Source organism: Callospermophilus lateralis, chromosome X, assembly GCF_048772815.1.
Source record: "Callospermophilus lateralis isolate mCalLat2 chromosome X, mCalLat2.hap1, whole genome shotgun sequence".
Taxonomy (NCBI): domain Eukaryota; kingdom Metazoa; phylum Chordata; class Mammalia; order Rodentia; family Sciuridae; genus Callospermophilus; species Callospermophilus lateralis.
Window position 1 is genome coordinate 51,663,252 of NC_135325.1, and position 23,317 is coordinate 51,686,568.

At 36.7% G+C, this 23,317-nt stretch overlaps 1 protein-coding gene across 2 annotated transcripts in view; it reads left to right on the top strand.

Annotated features, from left to right (window-relative positions):
- Positions 1–23,317, top strand: part of Tex11 (testis expressed 11) — a 285,555-nt gene that overhangs the window by 12,055 nt on the left and 250,183 nt on the right. The window contains exons 3-5 of one of the 2 annotated variants that reach the window (XM_077106381.1): positions 12,011–12,132; positions 16,035–16,119; positions 22,329–22,408. In XM_077106381.1, coding sequence (XP_076962496.1) covers positions 12,011–12,132; positions 16,035–16,119; positions 22,329–22,408 — 287 coding nt within the window. The remainder of the gene's footprint in view (positions 1–12,010; positions 12,133–16,034; positions 16,120–22,328; positions 22,409–23,317) is intronic. The other variant, XM_077106382.1, reaches the window with a different exon arrangement.

Below are 23,317 nucleotides of genomic sequence, written 5' to 3' on the forward strand. Positions count from 1 at the left end.
CACACCACTGAACTATATCCTTTTGTTACTAAACCCAGGTTTGGAAGCAAATCCCACAGGAAAACCAACATCTGAGAGATGAGTTCTGGGGAAAAAGAAAACCTTTATTCAGTGGTAAAGAATGGAGAAGTAGGCCAGGTACAGTGGCACACACCTGTAATCCCAGTGGCTCTGGAGGCTGAGGCAGGAGGATCTCAAATTCAAGGCCAGCCTCAGCAAAAAATGAGGTGCTAAGCAATTCAGTGAGACCCTGTCTCTAAATAAAATACAAAAAAAAAAATGGGCTGGGGATGTGGCTCAGTGGTCAATCAAGTGCCCCTGAGTTCAATCCCTGGTACCACCTTCCCCTGCCAAAAAATGGAGAAGTGGGAGCCCATTCCAAAAAACCAACCTCTTACTCCAGAGGATTGAGGGGTTATAAATATGGGATTGCAATAATGAGGAAAAGGGATCCACTAATGAAGGGGGGATATTAATGTCTTTTCTGGGAATAGGTGGAGATTTTCCAGGAATCTGGGTGCCATCTCTTTACACGGTCTGGTGTTTCTGGTCATGATACCTGGTAGATGTCTTTAACTTGGAAAGGGGTAGAGAGAGACTAAGCAAGTCTAAATCAATTAAACACTATATTACAGTTTGGGACAAAACATTTGTCAAATGATCAACATGTCTATATGCAGAATTTAGTAGACTCTGACTCAAAGTTTAAGGTAACAAAGGAGACAGGCACAATATGAAGGCAGAGATGCCAGGCCTTTTCATACCATCAGACATCAGTAGGCCCAAGTGAAGAGTCAGTTTTTTTCAGCAAAAGTGACCTTCAGGTCACTGAAGTATAATCTAGGCATCCATTATCATCATAATCTGTATGTCAGAGGTGCTATCTACAGTAAACTAGAGGGAGACTAATATATTACTGGTATGACCTTTAGTAGTAGGACTTTTAAAGTCAATAACAAGTCAAGCTAGAGGATTTTATTTGCCCCCCCCCAATACTTTATTTTATTTTTATAAAATTCTCACTCAGTTGCCCAGACTGGCTTCAAAACTTGTGATCCTCCTGACTTAGCCTCCTGAATACCTGGGATTGTGGGTGTGCACCACCATGCCTGGTGACTGGACATTTTTCAAACAATTATTTGGAAATGTAAATAAGCTCAAATAAACTTCTCTTGTGTTTTTCATCCCTATAAAAATAATCCATAGGAGCTATTTGGGAAGCTGAGGCAGGAAGACCACAAGTTGAAGGCCATCCTGGACAATTAAGCAAGTCCCATGTCAAAAAAGGAGAGGAGGAGGGAGCAAGCAGGGAGAGGGAAGGGGAAGGGGTCTGAATTAGAACAAGATATTCCATGATTTTATAATTATGTTAAAATGGATTCTACTGTCATGTATAACTAAAAAGACCTACAAAAATAAGAAAAAATGGACCAGAGATATAGGTCAGTGGTAAAGCACCTCCTGAGTTCAATCCCCAGTACAAAAAAAGGGGGACCTGGGGATGTAGCTCAGGATTAGAGTGTGCTTGCCTAGCATTGCCTAGGTTCAATCCCTAGTACCACACACACAAAATAAAACCACAGGCTGCCTAATTGTCTAAGATATTTTGCTTAGCAGTTTTCTAAATAACTGATGTATTCTATTAGGAATGGATGGACTAAAGATACCTTGTGTGAAACATCAGCCATCTTTCTTTTTTCTTTTTCTTTTGCAGTGTACCTTACACATGTTAGGCAAGAGTTCTGTCACTGAGCTATATTCCCAGTCCTTATTTTGAGACAGGGTCTCATTAACTTGCCCAGACTATCCTCAAATTTATGATCCTCCTGCCTCAGCCCCATAAGTAGTCAGCATTATAAGTTATGCCATCACACCTGGCTATTCTTTAGATTTTAAGCTGTTGAATTCTTTTGCAAGCAAGTTTTATTTTATTTTATAAAATAAATATTCTCCAAGATATATGTGGAAGGTTGGTTCTAGGACCCCCCAAATTTTTGGATGCTTACATAAAATGATGTAGTATTTACATGTAATCTACCCACATCCTCCCATATACTTTCTTTTAAAATTGTTATTTTTTTTAGTTTTTGAAATGGGGATCCCAATCTGTTGATCAGTCTGGTCTCAAATCCCAGGGCTCATGCAATTCTCCCACCTCAGCATCTCAAGTGCTGGGATTAAAGGCACGTACAACTACCTGGCTTTTAAAAAAATATTTTCAATCCTCAGTTGCTTGAATTCATATATGTGGAAGCCACACCTCTGTACTATATTAAAGTACACATTATTGTATAGAGATAAGAAACCACAAGCATAGTTGAATCAACTTAGACTTCTTCAAAGCCCTCTTTGGTTAGAGTAGTTAAAATGTACTCAGCCCTGCCAATTCACTTCAGTTTTGTCATAGTCGACCTACTGCATTTTAAATTTTTCTTTGTGTTGTTTCTGGCCTGATTAAGATAAGAATCTATTGGGCAAGTGTCTTAGATAGTTTTTTTTTTTTTTTTTTTGCTTCAGTTCCTAGTACATTATTAACATTCAATAAAAAGAAATTCATTTATCAATGAATTAACATTGTTCAGACAGAAATGGCCTTTGGTAACCACAGTAACCAAAACAAACCAGATCTGAGCTGAATAGAAGATTCTCAGTCAAAAGCAGCAGGGCTTAGCTACAAAGGGTAATAAAAGGTAACCTGACGTAATGAGAATAAAAGAGTACTATATCTAGAGGACCTTTTGTGAAGTAGATACAAGTTGAGTTTGGCTACGGATCTTTCCTTTAGAGTAATGATGAAGATGCCATATGCCAATATTCTTTGAAACATTTATACAATGTGTGTTTGGTTTGAGAGGATTCAATTGTGCCTCTTTGTTTTTCTCATTTCTCCTTTTGTTCATTGTCATATAATTCTGTTCTTTAGTCTCTAAAGTTTAGTGCCCTAAATGTGACTTGATGGGTTTCCTCAGCAGAATTAAGTTGAAAATTCTTTTTTGATTAACATGATATTATAACCTTTTGCTTCCCTGACCCCCTGCCAGTTGCCCTCCACAACTTTATATAACTTTATCTCCTGATAAATCCAGTCTTTAGGATTGGGTTTGTTCCAGTCTCTGAGCCACTTATGTCAAAGAGCAAGAAAAGAGTACCAACATTGTGGAGTAGGGAAGGGGTTGATTTGGGTTGAGTTATATTGCCATCAGATTTGACATTTAACCTATTAGGGGGTATACTCTAGGTTCCTGTTTAACTTTGGAGCAATATCATTTATTTTGGTAAGAACACTTAGTATGATAACTGCTGTCGTAATAGATTTTTTATTTGTGGTGCTGGGAATTGAACTCAGGGCCTTGAGCATGTTAGACAAGTTCTCTACTACTGAGCTACAACCCCAGCCCTCTTAACAAAATTTTAAGTGAACAATGTAATATTGTCATTGGTTAAAAATACAATGCTATAAATCGGGTCCCTAGAGCTTTCATTTTTTCATTTTTTTTGTAGTTGTAGATGGACAGAATATCTTTATTTTATTTGTTTATTTTTATGAGGTGCTAAGGATTGAATCCAGTGCCTCACACATGCTAGGTAAGCACTCTGCCACTGAGCTACAGCCCCAGCTCCCTAGAGTTTATTTGTTCACTTTGTTTGATTGAAATGTTATGCCTATTGGTTAGTAACTCCCCATTTATTTCTCTTCCCCAGTACCTGAAAACTACCATTCTACTCTTTGGTTTTATGAATTTGACTATTTTAGATATCTCATGTAAGTGGCATAATGCAGATTTGTCTTTCTGTGATGGACTTACTTTACTTAGCATAATGTCTTCAAGATTCATCCATATTGGCATGTACTTCAGAATATCCATCCTTTTTTGTAAGGCTGAATAGAATTCCATGTGAAATACACCACATTTTCCTTTTTCCTTAGAGATAGGTTCTCTCTATGTTGCCCAGAGTGACCCTGAAATCCTGGGCTCCAGTGATCCTCCTGCCTCAGCCTTCTGAACAGCTTGAGAGTACAGACATCCTCTACTGTGCCTGAATTTTATACCACATTTTCTTTTTCCATTTTTCTGTGGATGGTTGTTTCCATTATCTTGGCTATTGTGAGTAGAGCTATAATGAACATAGGAATGTTAATAAATATTTCTTCAATGTCCTGATTTGAGTTCTTTTGGCTATATACCCAGAAGTGAGATTACTGGATCATATGGTAATTTAGTTTTTAATTTTTATTTATTTTTTTTAATTACTTTCTTGTGGGTGTACATAATGGTGAGATTCACTGTGATATATTCATATATGTACATAGGAAAGTTAAAGATGGTGCTCACTATGTTGTCCAGGCTTGTCTGGAACTTATGGGGCATAAGTTATCCTTCCACCTCAGCCTCCCGAGTATCTGGGACTATAAGCATGCATTACCATACCCATCTATTTTTAATTTATGTGGGGGGGGCGGGGGAGGTACTGGAAATTGAACCCAGTGGCAATTTACCACTGAGATATACCACCAGCCCTTTTTATTTTATTTTTGAGACAAAGTCTTACTAAGTTGCCCAGGTTGGCCTTGAACTTGTGATCCTCTTGCCTCAGCTTCTGGAGTTGATGGGATTATAGGTGTGCACCACAGCACTTGACTTTTTTTAATTTCTTGAGAACCCTCTGTCCTGTGTTCCACAGCAGCTGTATCATTTTGTGTTCTCAATACTAGTGTGCAAGAGTTTATAATTTCTTCACATCCTTACCAACACTTACCTTTTATTTTTTAAATTTTTTTTTTAATATTTATTTTTTAGTTTTCGGTGGACACAACATCTTTGCTTGTATGTGGTGCTGAGGATCAAACCCGGGCCGCACGCATGCCAGGCGAGCGCGCTACCGCTTGAGCCACATCCCCGGTCCCACCTTTTATTTTTTTAGACAATAGCCATTGTGACAGGTGTAAGGTGTATGCCATTGTGGTTTTGGTTTGTATTTCTTGCTGATTACTCATGTCGAGTATTTTTTCAGGTACCTGTTAGTCATTTGTTTGTCTTCTTTGGAGAAATATTTGAAATTTTTCTTTTGCGGTACTATGCATTGAATCCAGGAGTGTTCTACTTTTCAGCTATATCCCGAACCCTTTTAAAAAATTGCTAAATTGCCCAGACTGACCTGGAACTTGTGATCCTCCTGCCTCAGCGTCCCTAGTCACTGGGATTACGCTATGTGCCACCCTGTCAATATTTGATACTTTTAAATATTTTTTTTCTGGGGCTGGGACTGTGGCTTAGTGGCAGAGCACTTGTTTCACAAGTATGAGGCACTGGGTTTGATCTTCAGTACCACATAAAAATTAATAAGTAAAAAATAAAGGTATTGTGTCCATCTACAACTACAAAAATATTTTAAAATATTTTCTATCAGATTTCTCATCTTGTTTTATGCATCATTCTTTTGACTTCAGTGAACATCTTCATGACAGATATTTTAATTTCTGTCAGGAAATCATATAACTTTTATATTAAGGCCATTTTCTAGAGATTTATCTCTTTTTTAATGGTACTGAGGATTTAACCCAGTGATGCTCTACCACTGAGCCATACCCCCAGCCCTTTTAAATTTTTGAGAGAAGGTCTTGCTAAATTGCTGTGCCTGGCCTTGAACTTGTGATCCTTCTGCCTTAGTCTCTTTTCTAATTGAAAACAGTGGAATGCATTACAATTCTTATTCACATATAGAACACAAATTTTCATATCTTTGTATATAAAGTATGTTCATGCCAATTCATGTTTTTATACATGTACTTTTTTTGCCTTACAATTCTTATTACACATATGTACCAGAATTTTTCATATCTCTGTTTGTATATAAAGTAGGTTGACACCCAATTCGTGTCTTCATACATGTACTTTGGATAATGATGTCCATCACATTCCACCATCCTTGCTAATCCCCTCCCTCCCCTCTTCCCTATCTAGAATTCATCTATTCCTCCCATGTTCTCCCTCTGTACCCCACTATGAGTCAGCCTCCTTATATCAGAGAAAACATTTAGCATTTTTTTTGGGGGGGGGATTGGCTAACTTCACTTAGCATTATCTTCTCCATCATCTCTTGAGTCACTGGGATTACAGGCATGCAGCACTGCCTAGATTTGCAATGTTACAGGGTAGAGGCCTGCCATGAAACTGAGACAGCCATGGAGCCCCGGCTCTTACTCTGATTCTTGAAATTATGACAGAAAGATTTCAGACATGTTGCTCAGAGTAACATACATGGGTTTATTGAATGAATAGAAAAAGAGAAAAGGGGACACTCTCAAGGGAAAGAGTCCTCTCAGAGAAGAGAAAGTTGGTACACCCTTCCTGCCTTCCAGTTTCATTGCAAGTCCCAGGGAAGTTTCCAGAGTCCCACCCAGGACCACCTTTTGACTTTAACTGGCAGCATTGGAATTGCAAAAACTGTCTCAAGGAGAGGTTGGTGTGGTGTTCACAGAGGTGGAGTTTTTAAAGTAATTGAGTCTCCCTATTTTTGTCTCAATACCCAGCCCCTTTAATCGGTTTATTATCCTTTGACTAACCCTCAACAAGTTTTCTTTGTGAGGGTCTTGATATTTTAGTTGCTAGAGTAATTGGGGGTTGTGATAGTTCCAATGATAGGGGAGGGCCCAGACCACCTGGTAGGGTGTTAAAGATTTGAAACAGTAGTTTTCCTTAAGGGACATAATTGAGTTTGGGGAGGTTTTAACATTACAAGCCCCCATCTTCCAGGTGTTAATCTGTCAGATAAAGCTTCCAGTTGCCCTTCATTGTCCTTCCCTGTTCACCCATTCATGGCTCACTAGCTTGTTCCTTTGGAACATCTTTGTATGGTTCTTTATTTTCCTTGACTCTCTGTGTTTGTGTCTGTGTATTAGGCAAAGAAAGAAAACACAGTCTGCCTTGACTTGCTTTGTCTCTGAGAAGACCCACCAACTAGTCCCACTAGAGATTCTAGTGGCCTCTACCAACATTTTCCTTCCCCAGAGAGAACAGGCAGATGTAGTTTTTGTCTGCTTATTCTGTGCTAAGCCAGAGTAGACTGAGGTATGGTATCTACCAGAGTAAGCCTTTGTCTCGATTGTCTCTTGGGAGATTTGAGCATGCTGGACTCACCGGAGCTTCTTACTGGAGAGACAGATGCTAATTCTTTGGTTAGCCTCAGGGTAGTTGGGCAATTGAAAATGCGTGGATCTCAACTTTTTCCTTCCCTAGGAAGCTGAGAGCTAGGATTTTTCATTTTTCTTCTGTTCTTTTTTTTCTTTTTAAATTTTGTTGTTGTTTTTGCAATACTGGGGATTGAACCAAGGGGCACTCTACAGCTAAGCTATATCCCCAGTATTTTTTTTTTTTTAATTTTGAGACAGGGTCATGCTAAGTTCCCTGGGCTGGCATTGAACTTTGAATCCTCCTTCCCTAGCCTACAGAGTATCTGGGGTTACGGGCATGACACCAGACTGAGCTGGGATTTTTCATATGTGTAATTGTATCATTTCTGCTTGTTTGTCCTTCCCTAGTTGCCCTCAAATAAGGACACTGCTCAGAACTACAACACACTGCTGTGACTAGGTCTCTTAAAGCTGTGGTGCATGCAGTTCCATATGACTTCTGAATTGTGACTCGCTGCTTGGATTGTCTTGTACAGTACCCAGTTTGTCTTTTGAGATTGGCTGGAACATTGTATAGAAAAAAATGTCATCTTCCTGACCATAGATATAGACTATGGTTTACAGTGTGATTTTAGTCTGTGTCTAAGTGTGTTTGCTTGAGTTTTCTATGCCCTTTAGTTACTGTTTTGGATATTTTAGCTGCTGTCATTCAAACCAGCCTCTTCAGTCAGAATATTTTTTGCTCACGGTCAGAGCCATGGCTTAGCATTTTGAATGGTCCTGGTACATTTTCTCTCTACTCCTTTTTAGTTGCCTCAGATTATTGATTTATTACTTGTTCCATGCCCTTCTCAATATAACCAGTGTAGTGAAAAGTCTAGAATTTCAAATCAGAAAGTCTGAGTTCAAGTCCTAGCTTACTACTTTCTCTTTGTATCACCTTTCAGAAGTCGTTTCATTTTGTGAAGTGTCAGTTTCCACTTTTTTTTTTTTTTTTTTTTGATTATGGTGATGGAACTCATGGCCTTGTGCATGCTTCCACATCTTTTTTTTTCTTCTTTTTTTTTAAAGAGAGAGAGAGAGAAAGAGAGAGAGAATTTCTTTAATATTTATTTTTTAGTTTTTAGCGGACACAACATCTTTGTTTGTATGTGGTGCTGAGGATGGAACCCGGGCTGCACACATGCCAGGCGAGCACGCTACCGCTTGAGCCACATCCCCAGCCCCTGCTTCCACATCTTATCTAAATAAAAATGTTTCCCTTACAGAGTAGACTGAAGATTGAATAAGAATATATATGGAAAAGCTTTGAGACTGTAAAGAACTATGCAAATGTTTATTTTATTTTGTTATTTGTTCTTTTCTCACTAAAGAAGTTGCATATAATCATTGTGACTTGGAGTAGAATCTCAAATTGATTCTGGCAGGTCTTTGAGCTGCTTTGGTTTTTGAATGACTGGTTGAGCTGAAGGAGGTCACAGGGAGAGACACGGCAAGGCTGTTGGTAGATTTTTCCGTGTTATAACAGAAGCTTCCTTCCTTAAGGACAGGGAAAATGTTTATTTTCTATTTCACTATACTAAAATGCTATCTGCCTAATCAGAATTAATTGATACTGATGAACATGGCTGCCTCAATGGAGTGACTCTGTAGTTTTAACTAGGATAAATCTCATGCAAATTAAATAGACTGAATCATGCTATAAATCAGAATGTATTTCAATAGTCAGGAAGATAATTTAATCATTTTGCCCAAAATATATGATTTGGTATGATGTAATCTTAATACAGCATGTTGTCTTCATATCTCAGGAGTAGACTGCATTTATAGAAGCTCTTTCTGAGCTTCTCTCAGAGGCAAATTGCTCTTTCATAGTGCAGCTCTTATTCAACTATGTGATCTCTATTATCTACCCAGCTTTTCTGACTCCATTTTATCTTAAAAGACTGCTACGCTGTTATTGCCTCAGCTAGTGTCAATCAAGTTGCTCTACTGAATGACATTGAAAATGTATTTTGAAAGGACCAGAATTATTTTGACAAAATTGAGTTGTATAAAACATTAACCACTTAAGAGAACATTCACAAAACAAAATTAATGTCTTTATAGTACTATATACTCTAACAAGGAATTATAATTGGTATTCTACAATAACATGTTAAGATTTTTTTTATAAAAGGAACTCAAATTAAAAATTTATATTGGGTTGGGGCTGAGGATGTCACTCAATGGTAGAGCATTTGCATAGTATATGTGATATGGGACTGGGATTTAGTTCAGTAGCAGAGTGCTTGCCTAGTGTGCTCAAGGCCATAAGTTTGATCCCCAACACTGATTTTTTTTTTCCAAAATCTCTGTTTTAAGACAACATTTGGATTTTTAAAAACTTCATTTTAAAAGCCACCCTGGGGCTAGGGTTGTAGCTCAATGATAGAGCACTTGTTTGGCACATGTAAGGCACTGGGTTCGATCCTCAGCACCAATAAAAATAAAATAAAGTATTGTGTCTATCTATAACTAAAAAATAAAAATAAATAAAAATAAAAAATAAAAGCCACCCTGATCCTTTTATCAATATTTTCAGCAAGCTCTATAATACATGCCTCTCACCTCAATGTAAACTTACCTGATCCTGGAAGAGACAAGATTTTTTTTTTCAGTGCTGGCAATCAGACTCATGGCCTTTAAAATGCTAACAAGTGCTCTAACACTCCAAGATATTTTATACTAGTCTTTCCACTAAGTAATTTATGGAGAAAAGGAAGATAGGAGTTTTTTCTTTTCCATACATATCTTATCACCTTGTGTGGTATATTTTCCCTAATATCTTTGTTCATTCAATGGGTACTGAAGCATCCATGCACTTCTTTTTTTTGAATTATCATTTTTTTAGTTGTCAATGGATCTTTATTTTATTTGTTGATAGTGGTGCTGAGAATCAAACCCAGTGCCTCACACATGCTAGGCAAGTGCTTTACCACTGAGCCACAACCCCAGCCCAAGCATCCATGCACTTCTTTTTTTTAATATTCATTTTTAGTTGTAATTGGACACAATACCTTTATTTTATTTATTTATTAATAAATACTACTTCTGAGCACTCTACTTCTGAGCCATAACCCCAGCCCCGCATCCAAGGACTTCTAAAAAGATTTTTTTTTAGTACATTTGAACATACTTTACTTTGTGAAGTCTTTAGATGAATCTATTTTCTTTTCTTTCTTTCTTTTTTTATACTGGGGATTAAACCCAGGGTGTTTTACCACTAAGCTATATCCCCAGCCCTTTTAATTTTGAAACAGGGTCTCTTTAAGTTGCCAGGCTGACCTCAAATTTGCCTCAGTTTCCCGAGTTGCTGGAATCACAGGCTTATGCCACTATACCAGACTATTTTCTGACATTTAATCTATTTTCTGACATTTAATTGAAAAACATTTTTTTGGTTTTGGAGATTGAACCCAGGGCTGCTTTATCAATGAGCTATATCCCTAGCCTCTCCTTTTTTGGTGTATACTGGGGATAGAACTCAGGATCTCATACATGCTAGGCAGGCACTCTACCACTGAGCTACATCCCAGACCCTCCTCAATCTATTTCATTTTTATTTTAAGACAAGGTCTCACTAAGTTGCTTAGGCCTTTCTAAATTGCTGAGGCTGACCTTGAACTTGTGATTCTCCTGCCTCAGCCTCCCAAGTTGCTGGGATCACAGATGTTCACCACTGTTCCCAGCAGGGGGAAAAATGTGATTGATTTATTCTTTAGTCTATCAGGTTAAAAATTCTGTTTTTTGCCAGATATGTTGGTGCATGCCTATAATCCCAGCTACTTGGGGATGCTGTGGACTCAAGGATCACAAGTTCAAAGCTGACCTCAGCAATTCAGTGCAAAACTGTCTCAAAATAAAAAAATAAAATGGACTCGGATGTAGCTCAGTGGTAGAACACCCCTGGATTCAATTCTTAGTACTGGAAAAAAAATCTGTTGGATTTGGAGATACAACTCAGTGGTAGAGTACTAGTCTTATACGTATAAGGCCCTGGGTTCAATCCCCAGCCCTACACACACACACAAAATCTGTTTTAGCAACTAAAAAAATCCTTTTGGAAGGTGCTTTTATACTATTTTTTATGAATGTTAATAGTATTTCTTTTTGTTTGATGCTTAGAAAAGTTGTGAGAAATTAGAGACACATAGTTTATATAAATTTCTGTTATATTTGTTTGGGAAAACCCCTCAATTTTGATAACATGTAGGGCATCAATTGTGATTCTACTTCATGATTATTTTTTTAAGGAATTCCATGGCCTAGTAAGATTCAGCTGTATGGAGGATCTGGAGTTCAGACTGTTTAGAAAATGGTGACATCATTTGTACAGATTCAATAACTGGTTCATGTTGTCTCTAATTAGGCATGTCATTTTTTTCTCATGAAATAAGGTCAAGATTTCAAAGACAGCATAAATTAATGTCTGCTTAATGCTTGAAAATATTAATAAGTATTTTCAGTTTTACAGGGCACATATCCAGGTCTCCCTTCAGAATTTCTGCTTTTTCTATTTTGAAGACATTGTTAACTTCTGTTTTGTGGTTTTGAGATTACTAATAATACGATTACTTTTTTGAAGTCAATGCATTCTGCTTTTTGAGAGGGAATAATGATGATTAAGTTATAAATAAGTGACTCCCAGGGAATACAAATTTTATTTGTACCTTTAGCTAAAAGATATCCTATCTCCAATTTTTATTCTAAGGAAAATTTTAAGTTCCTTCATGCTATATTCATTTAGCCAAAGATCTAGGAGGAAATTTAGAAATGATTTGCTGCTTTTCTCCAGTGGTGATTTCATAGCACATTTATCATTCATTGTTATTTCAGAAATTGTTGAAAACCTGACCATAACAGATAATTCACCTAGCATACCTGAGGTAATTGATAGACTCTTCAAGGACATAGAAAATATCAACAGGGAGTCTATGGCTGAAATAGAGGATGCTCAGGTTGGTATAAAATAATTTTATGATAAATTTGTTTTGGTACTGGAAGTAAACTATGATAAGTTTTGTTAATTCATTATTTTAACTAAGGTACAAGTAAAAATATTTTTTTCTTGTTTAACCATTGCTAAACATAGAGAAATATATTTTTGGATTTTAAAGCCTAAGCATAGGGAAAATAGTGTTAGGAACCAAAGGAAATATGTGCTTAAGTTTAATATTTATTATTTAAACTCTTGAGGTTTTAGTTTTGTCATCTGATAAGGTTAATAATAATGCGTACCTCCTAATAACAATGTAATTATTAATAATATCTACCTAAATAATTAACAAAATATCATATATTAAGTCCTAGGCACATAATAGTCATGAAATAATAGTTCTTTTGCTTGCCATTTGCAACAAAGTAGGAAGTCACCCAGTAATGAAGAAAAAATAAAAAAGGATTCCTCATTGTCATGAAAAAAGAAAGGAGACCAGTAGAGTAGAGAAGGGGGACAGAGTGGGGTGAGGGGAGGGAAAGGGGTGGAAATGGATAATGAAATTGACCAAATTATGTGCATATGTCAGTATATAACAGTGAATCCCACTATTTTGTATAATCATAATACATCAATAAAAAGTAAAATACTAAGACATATATAATAGCTTTATTCAGATATATTTAACATACCATATAACTCAAGTGTAAAATTCATTGGGTTTTGGTATTTCATAGAGTTGTACACCAATTGTCACAGTTAGGTTTAGAATATTTCCATCACCCCAAAAGGAAATCTCACACCCTTTCCCTTCCTCTTCTCACCCCTACCCCCAGGCAGCCACTAAATCTACTTTTTTGATCTCTATGGATTTGCCTATTTTGGACATTTTATGTAAATGGAATCATATGAGATGTTGTCTTTTGTGACTGACTTCTTTCACTTAGAATGATGTTTTCAAAGTTCATCCATGCTGTAGCATGTATAAACATTGCTTACTTTTCTTTTTTTGGTACTGAAGAATTGAACTCAAGAGCACTCAACCACTGAGCCACATCCCCAGCCCCATTTTGTATTTTATTTAGAGACAGGGTTTCACTGAGTTCCTTTTAGGGCCTCACTAAATAGCTGAGGCTGGCTTTGAACTTTCGATCCTCCTGCTTCAGCCTCCCAAGCCGCTGGGATTACAGGTGTGTACCACTGTGCCGGCTCAATATCGCATACTTTTTATGATTGAAAATATTACATTCTATGGATATATAACATTTTGTTTATTTGTTTGGTCATTCATGAACATTTTGTTTGTTTCTACCTTTTGACTGCTGAATTACTGCTGAGAATTTGTCTGCAGGTTTTTATATTTTTATTTCTCTTTGGTGTATACCTAAGTGTGAAATTGCTAAATCATGTGGTTAATCTCTTTAAACTTTTGAGAACCATCAGATTCCATTCCCACTGGCAGTGTATAAGGGATCCAGTTTTTCCACATCCTTGCCGAAATTTTTTATTATATGTCTTTTTTTTTTTTTTTTGTACCAGGTATTGAACTCAGGTGCACTTGGTGACTGAGCCACATCTTCAGCTGTATTTTTTTTTTAAAGAAAGAGTGAGAGATAGGAGAGAGAGGGAGAGAGAATTTTAATATTTATTTTTTAGTATTTGGCGGACACAACATCTTTGTCTGTATGTGGTGCTGAGGATCGAACCCGGGCCGCACGCATGTCAGGCGAGCGTGCTACCACTTGAGCCACATCCCCAGCCCCTCCAGCTGTATTTTGTATTTTATTTTGAGACAGGGTCTCACTGAGTTGCTTAGTGCCTTGCCTTTGCTGAGGCTGACTTTGAACTCTCAATCCTCCTGTCTCAGCCTCCTGAGCCTCTGGGATTACAGGTGTGCCCAGCTTTGTATGTCTTTTTGACTATAATCATCCTAGTGGGTGTGAAGTGCTATCTCACTGTGTTATTTTTTATGCTAACTTTTTTTTTCAGTGCTAGAAATTGAATCCAGGGCCTTGTGTATGATAGGCTAGTGATCTACCATTGATCCACTTCCCCAGCCCTGTTTTTTTTCAATCATGGAAAAATAGACATAACATAAAATTTACTGTTTTAAATGTCTGTTAAGATCATTTTCCAATTTTTAAATTGGGCTATTTTTCTTTTTAGTCTGAGTAGCAGCATCTTTATGTATTCTAAAGACACATTGCAAATATTTTCTCCTGTTCTGTGGAGTCTTTTTACTTTCTTGATGGTATCATCCTCTGAAGCAAAAAGTTTTAGTTTTGATGAAGTATAATTTGTCTATTTTTTCTTTCATTGCTTGTGCTTTTGATGTCATGTCTAAGAAGATTTTTCCTAACTCAGAATCATGATAATATATCACTATGTTTTCTTTTCTTTTGCTACCAGGGATTGAACCTAGGGGCACTTAACCATTGAGCCACATTCCCAGTCCATTTCTGTTTTGAGACAGGATCTCACTAAGTTGCTTAGGGCCTCACTAAATTTCTGAGGCTGGACTTGAACTTGCAATCCTTCTGGCTAATACTCCTGAGTAGCTGGGATTATAGGCATGTGCACCTCATATATTGGATAGTGGATTCCTTAGTATGTAAATCTCTTTAAATTATAATCTCTTCTTGTGCTTAGTTGTTAGTGAAAAGATATTATAAGATTCTGTGCCAAGAGTCTGTTATTTATTTATTTAGTTTTTAGTTGTAGTTGGACACAATATCTTTATTTTATTCATTTTTATGTGGTGCTGAGGATCGAACCCAGGGCCTCGCATGTGCTAGGCGAGTGCTCTACCACTAAACCACAATCCCAGCCCAAGAGTCTGTTTTTATTTCACACAAAGATCTACTTGGTTTTGGAAATGCCTTGAATTTGTTTTCTTTCTAGAAAGCCTATTTGTCACATAATTTATTTATGATACATATATTTGCTGTGATTATCATTATATATTTATTTAAAATTTTTTTTGTAGTTGTAAATGGATAGAGTGCCTTTATTTTATTTATTTTTATGTGGTGCTAAGGATGGAATCCAGTGCCTCACACATGCTATGCAAGCACTCTGCCACTGAGCTATAGCCGCAGACCTCATTATACATTTATATAAACAACACAAAACCTGCAACGTAAGTGCTTAATACATATTTGTTAGACAAATTATGCATTTTGTGACTATGAAATACTTATAGTCATAATTTGCCATATCCTTTCTAATAAAATATGGAAAAATACAGAATTATTTAAAGTCATAAAGTAACAACTTATAGAAAGTTTGAAAAATGGAGAAAAATCATCTGTAATCATACCACTTTAATATAACTACCATAATTTAATGTGTTTTATTTAATAATTTCTATATTTAAAATGTATATAGCTATAATGACAGAGTGTATGTAATGTTTTTGGTATCACAAAATCAAATCTTTTTCTTTCTCCAAAATTTTATTATAAAAATTTTCAAAAAAGAGAGCTGAGGGCTGGGGATGTATCTCAGTTGTACAGCATTGTCTGATGCTCTGGGTTTGATCCCTAGTATCTCAAAAATAAAATAAAATAAAATAAAGTAAATGAATAAACAAACAAAATTAAAAGAAAGAATTTTATACTGGACATCTATTTAACAAACACTTAGATTCTACAGTTGTAAACATTTTATTTCTTCTCCTTTTTGTGGTACTGGAAATTGAACTCAGAGCCTCATGCATACTAGACAGGAGTTCTGCCACTGAGCTATTACAGTTGTAAACATTTTATTGTATTTGCTTTATCACCTGTCCATTTATCCATCAACCCATCTTAATTTTTTGGATGCATTTCAAAGTTAGTTGCTGACTTCAGTACAATTCCCTATCTCCTAATGCTTTTGTATATATATCATCAACTAAAATCCAATATTTTGTTGTTTGTTCAGATTGAAGAAATGGCAGTAAACCTGTGGAACTGGGCAGTTACCAGGAGAATAGGTTTGTTTATGAGTGAAGAGCAGACAGTTAAACGTACGTATATATACATTTTGTGACTCATTTTGAGGAGTATTCTTACTAGACATTAGATAATGTTCCCACTGTTTGAATAATGTTTTGACCACTTCTAGGAGATTTGTTAAAAGACAATCAAACAAAATAATTCATAAGCATTGGTTTTTCAAGCAAATAGCTTTCCTCGGTTTTTATGATTTTTCAGAGGTTAGCTCTTTATGAGTTTGTGGGCATCACCACAAGATAGTCTAGAGGACAAATGATTAAATGATGGGAAAATGAAAACTGGAGGGAATGTGAAAGGACATAGATTATTTCCCATTGGAAAATAAATGATCAAAATCTTCAGGACATGAAGGACCATTGAATAGTTTCCCCTCTCCATTAATAAAAGATTGAAAAGTGTTGCAATGTGAGGGATTTAAATTTTTAACACTGAAAAGAATAGTTTCCTCGAGAGGTAGGTTGATAAACATTGGAATGAGTTACTGAGAGAAACTAAAGATTCTTTCTACTTCCACAGGTAAAAAACAAGAACAATAACTACAAAACCCAAATCCCAAACCAGACTCATTATCTTGGATGATTTGAATGTAGAAAGGGAAGCTGTTTGCTTGAAAAACCAATGCTTACTATCTGACAAAGTGCTAATGCTTTGGCTAAATGAGCAAGGTCTAGTGTACTGATAATTAATGTTTTTTTCAACAAGAATAGTGACAACAAATGGATTTATGAATGTATATTGTCCCAATATACAGGATACATTCAGGCAGTGAATCAAAGGATGGATCTCTACTTCTTGACTTTGTAAAGACAAATGACTTATTTGTATGCAACAAATAGAATTTATTACTGTGTATTTATCTTTGTAAATAAACAAAACTATATATAATTTCAATGTAGGTATACATTAATTGGTGGTTAATAGAATTAATAATATGCTTACTCATGATTTACTCCTCTATTAGGATGTTTAAAGAATAATTCTTTCTCTTTAAGATATATGTCAATATCATTGTTCCCAACAAGCCTTGGATTCTGAGTTATAGAGAGGGAAGAGTTAGGATTTATCTGTGGGAGAAAGTTAGTGTGTAGGTGAATTGTGTGATATTAAAATACATTAATTTTTTTAAAAAAAGTTTTGGTACCAGAGATTGAATCCAGGGGCACTTAACCACTGAGCCACATCCCCAACCCTTTTTATTTTTTAATTTTGAGCCAAGGTCTCTCTAACTTGCTTAGAGCCTCACTAAGTTGCTGAGGTTGGGTTGAACTTGCAAAACTCCTGCCTTAGCCTCTCAAGCTGGTGGGATTATAGGTGTGCACCACCACAGCCAGCAAAATACATTAATTCTTGACTCTGATATAGATAAAATGGGTGTTGCAAGCCGACGATCTTTCCCAATGTATTGTCCTGCTTCATATATCAGTTCTTTGTTTTTCTTGGTACTGGAGATTGAACCCAATGGTGCTGTACTACTGAGCTACATCCCAAGCCCTTTTTATTTTATTTTGAAACATGGTCTCAAGTTTCCCAGGCTTGCCTCGAATTTGTGATCCTCCTGCTTCTCAGCCTTCAGAGTCACTGGGATTGCAGGCATGTACCACTGCACTGAGCTGCATGTGTCAGTGCTTCCTCAGATATTTAGGTGCTTGTTAATTGTATAGTGCTTTTTTTGTATGTGTGTGGGGGTGGTACTGGGGATTGAACTGAGGGCACTTGACCACTGAGCCACATCCCCAGCCCTATTTTGTATTTTATTTAGAGACAGGGTCTCACTGAGTTGCTTAGTGCCTCACTTTGGCTGAGGCTGGCTTTGAACTCACGCTCTTCCTGCCTCAGCCTCCTGAGCGGCTGGGATTATAGGTGCCCAACTAGTGCTTTGTTAATACAGTGGAGAATTATATACAGTACAGCAAAACTCTCTCTCTCTCTCTCTCTCTCTCTCTCTCTCTCTCTATATATATATATATATATATATATATATATGGAGATACTTTGTCTCCTTAAAATAAATTCAGTGTGCCTGGATTATGTTCTGTGATGAAATAATTCATCAATATTTATAAACTACTTTTTTATTATTTGGAAGAATTATGGAAATATGTTCTGGAATCATTAACAAAAATAGGAAAGCCTGAAGTAGAAGAATGACTTGTAAATTCCAGTTTTAGACCTGTTGCATTTGCAGCAACAAGGGAGATGTGAAATTGGAGCTTATGAGAAATATCTGAGCTGGACCTCTAGATTAGGCAGTTATTTACATGAGGGTGATAGTCAAAGCTACAAGAGTAATTGATTCTCTGAGGGAGAAAATAAATAGCAGTGATTTTTAAATATTGGTATAACCTGAAATTATCTGCAAAGCCTCTTAAAAATACAGATGCCCAGTCCCTACCATTGATATTTTTTAAAAATGTTTTTTAGTTGTTGGTGTACCTATATTATTTATTTATTTGTATGTGGTGCTGAGGATTGAACCCAGTGCCTCACATATGCTAGGCAATCACTCTGCCACTGAGGCACAACTCCATCCCCGCTGACCCCCCGCCATTGGTGGTTTGGATTCATTTGGGTTCAGGATGAAACCTGGGCATGTCTATAATATGAAAAAAGAATTCTCATGCCCACCAAATATTAAGAACCAGTAGTATTGAGGAAAAAAACAGAGTAGGGAGGTTTTTTCCCCTCTGGAAGTACTGGGGATTAGAACCCAGGACCTCTCTGTATATGAGGCAAGTGTTCTACCACTGAGCTGCATCCCCAGCACTTTTGATTTGAGACAGGATTTGCTAAGTTCCCCAGGCTGGTCCCTAACTTTTGATCCATTTAATTCAGCTTCCTGAGTAGCTGGAATTTCAGGTACTCTCCCCAAACCCAGTGATTAGTGACATTTTTAAAATCTTGAATCTTCCATTTAATTACTGAGAAGAAAAAGAATAAGAAGACCAAAATGTGATTTAAAAATTCTAGAGACTCACTCATTACCCATTTATTGAGTGCCCATTTACTCATTATTGGGTTGTCATACCATGTGTATGGCAGGTAATAGGTGAAAGGAACAAGGTAAGACTCCAGAACAGAGAAACCATGGAAAAAATTATGTTTGAGGATCTAGTAAGTAATGGGTTAACACTAAATAAACAATAATTTTTTAAAGTTAGCTTTTTCATTACTGTGACCAAATCACTTGACAAAAATAATTTAGAGGAGGAAAAGTTTATTCGGGGCTTATAATCTTAGAGGTCTCAGTCTATAGATGGGTGACTCCATTGCTCTGGGCCCAAGGTGAGGCAGGAAAAACATCGTGGGGGAAGGATGCAGCAAAGGGAAGCTTCTCCCTTTATGGCAGCAAGGAAGCAGAGAGCGGGGGGTGGAAAGGGGCCACAGCAAAGATGCACCCTTCCAGAGCCTAGTGACCAACCTCGTCCAGTCAGTCCCACCTGCCTACAATTACCACCCAGTCAATCCATTTAAACTAGGATGGACCCATCGGGTTATAGCTCTCATAATCCCATTATTTTGCCTATGAATATTCCTGCATTAACAGAAGCTTTTGGAGGACACCTCATATCCAAACAATAGCAAAAATAAAACATTAATAAATCCCAGAGAGTACAACACTATGTTTGTTTAGGTCAATTCAAATATCAGGCTGTGGATATTGGTAGAAGAGAGTAAGACAGGTGTTCAAAGTAATGATCAGCAAACACCTAACCAAGATGTTTATAATACCAAAAAGTCAAAGGACATATTGGTGAGAAGACAAGAATAGGGCAACAACAACAAAGAAAACATCTTTATTTTAAAGTAGTATTTTGTTTCAGCCTCAGGTGTCTTTGGCTTGAAGGCTTATCGGCAATCAGTATAAACACCTGGATCTTGAATGTGAGGATGGGACCAAAGTTCTTAGATTAAGCAATATCCTGTACAGGGATATTGCTTAATGCTGAACTAGGATGGCTCCGAACAAGAGGATAGTATTTTTCAAAAATGTCATGGTCATTGTGAGATGTTCCTGTGAAATCAGGGAAGGTGGTCTTTGGAAGCACAGGTTTAGTGAAGAGATAAGGGTGCAAAACAGATTGAATAGCAAGAAAATAGAGGTATTGAATAGATATTCAACTAAGTAAGTTTGGCAATGAAAGATAAGGAGAAATAGGATGCAAGCTTGAAACACAATGGGGTTAATTGATTTTTTTTGAATGTGGGAATGGGGAGAAATGAGTATAATTAAATCAGAGGGGAACAAGTAAATTGAGAGGGTGGTACTGAACATACCTTTTGAGAGAGGAAATAATTGAGAGTTCAGGGCCTGGAGAACACTGAAGAATTAATATACTTTGATGAAAAGAAAGGAAATATTGTGCTGGAGTTGTAGCTTAGTGATAGAGTGCTTGCCTAGCATGTGTTGAGGCACTGGGCTTGATTCTCAGCATTGTATATGAATAAATAAATAAAATAAAGGCCCATAGACAATTAAAAATTTTTTTTCAAAACAAAGGAAATATTTTCAAAACTGGAAATTCAAGTCAGTGTAAGTGAATGATTAGACATAATTTTATCAAATGTGTTTTTAGAACGAAATAATGTCATTAAGAGATCCATAGCAGCTAGGTGTCATGGCACATGCCTGTAATCCCAGAGGTTCTGGAGGCTGAGAAAAGAGGATCGTGAGTTCAGAGCCAGCCTTAGCAAAAGCGAGGCACTAAGCAACTCAGTGAGACCGTATCTCTAAAATAAAGTATAAAATAAGGCTGGGGGGCTGGGATGGTGGCTCAGTGGCAGAACGCTTGTCTTGCACATGTGAGGCACTGAGTTCGATCCTCAGCACCACATAAAAACAAATAAACAAAATAAAGATATTGTGTCCATGTATAGCTAAAAAAATATTTAAAAAAAAGAAAAGAAAATAGGGCTGGGGATGTGGCTCAGTGGTCAAGTGCCCCTAAGTTCAATCCCTGATACCAGAGAGAGAGAGAGAGAGAGAGAGAGAGAGAAATATAAATAGTTTTTGCATCTCATGATGGGCAGTTGAAATCTGACTACTCCAATTTCCCTGTAATTTCAGCTGGGCAGATTGTCTCTTTTATGATGGAATATTTATTAGAAATTGTATTAGCATAGGAAGAATAGCTGCTGAGATCTCATATAAAGTGATTAGTTCAATTATAGGTAAAGTCATTTTTTAAAACTTAGATATGATTTATGATGAAACAAACTACAGAAATAAAAAGGTTACACCTGTAATCCCAGCTACCTGGGAGGCTGAGGTAGAAGGATTGCAAGTTTGAGGCCAGCCTGGTCAGCTTAGTGGGATCCTGTTTCATTATAAAAAATAAAAAGGGTTGGGAACGTAGCTCAGTGGTAGAGTGTCCTTGGGTTCAATCCCCAGCACTGAAAAAAAAAGTTAAAATTATTCACATTGCTTATTTGCCTATTTTCATGGAAAATGATCTGTATAATGAAGCCATCTCTATTTTCTAAATTATACTTCAAGAACTTTAGTGTCGTCTAAGAAAATACATTCTTAGAAAGCTTCTCATTTTAGGAGAAAAATCTAAAACTATCCTTCCTGATGTCAAGAGATTTTAGACAGATGTTGAATAACTCTAGATTCCACTTAGAATTATTCTTTTGTCAGCATGGTACATACAAGAGCATCTTATGGAATCAATATCTTCAGTGAGTTAATATGCACAGAAATTAAACTTTGAGAATTAAATATCTCTCTGGAGCATTAAGCAAATGATTCATTTGGTGTCATTTTGAAAATTGATTATTTAAAAAGGCCTTTAAACTTCTTATTTTGGGGTTGGGGGTATAGCTCAGTGGTAGAGCATTTAGCATGCATGGTGCCTTTTTAATCCCTGGCACCACAAAAATAAACAAAACAACAAAAACAAACAAAGAAATATATATTTTGGTGGTACTGGGGTTTGAAACTGGAAGTGTTCTACTTGTGAGCTACATTCTTACCACATTTTTTTTGAAAATGTGTTTTAAGGCAGGGTCTCCTTAAATTGCTGAGGCTGGCATTGACCTTGCAGACCTCCAGCCTCCCAAATCACTGGAATTAAGGCATATGCCACCATGCCCAGGTTCAGACTTTTTTTCTTTAAACAAAAAAATTGGCTTCACTTCAATCATCTTTCCTCTTTATAGATGTACATAAAAGGAGAATGAATGTTTTGTTTTTAATGGGTATCTAATTACTGTTTTGCAGTATGTCATGTTGCTTGCAAGTTGGTGTGTATGTGTGAAGTCTCAGTTGCTTCAGAAGAAGCTCTTCGAAGACAGATTTTGGTAAGTCCTAGTTGATTGAGGAGAAAGTGTAGATGAAATGAGATAATTGTTACTCTGATGAAAATGGTTGAAGTTAGTATAAAACTGGAGGGGGTTGAAACCTTTAGTGCTAACGATGTTCTTTTTATCATCAGTGTATCTATTATAGTTGAAGATCTGGGCAGTTCTATATTTATTATTACTGTGATTCAGTAAACTAACTACATATTGACTGTGTAAATCTGGATTTATAAATTCCTTTTTGCTTTTATCACCTCTTTTTCTTTTCTTTCTTTTTGGTGACATTGGGAGGGTACTGGGGATTGGATTGAACCGAGGGTGCTCTACCTCTGAGTTATATTCCTAGCCCTTTTTATTTTTATTATGAGACAGGATTCCACTAAATTATTGAGGCTCTCCTTGAATTTGTGATCCTCTAGCCTCAGCCTTCCCAATAGTTGAGAATATAGACAAATGCCACTGTGCCTGGCCTATCACCTCTAACTTGATAGCATGTCAGTTTCTCTATCCAAGAGAATGGTATTATTTAGGCTTAGAAGAGTTTCTCTAATGAAAAATTTGAATTATTAAGTAAGTAAAGATTATATGATTTTGTTTTTTCCACTTTTTTTTGAGACAGGGTCTCATTATGTTGGCCAGTCTGGCCTGAAACCCCTGAACTCAAGTGATTCTCCTATCTCAGCGTCCAAGGAGCTGGGACTGCAGGTGTGCTTCATTGCACCCAGCAAGAGTGCAGGATTAGAAGTCTGGAGACCTAGATTTGAATTCCAGTTCTGTGACTTCTAGCTATGTGCCATTGGAAGATTATTTAGTTTTCTCACTTGTAATGTGAAAATACTAATATCTACCTTAGAATATTATAGGGTTAAAATTATGTTTTTTTTTGAGAAGTGCTGGATAAACTAAAAT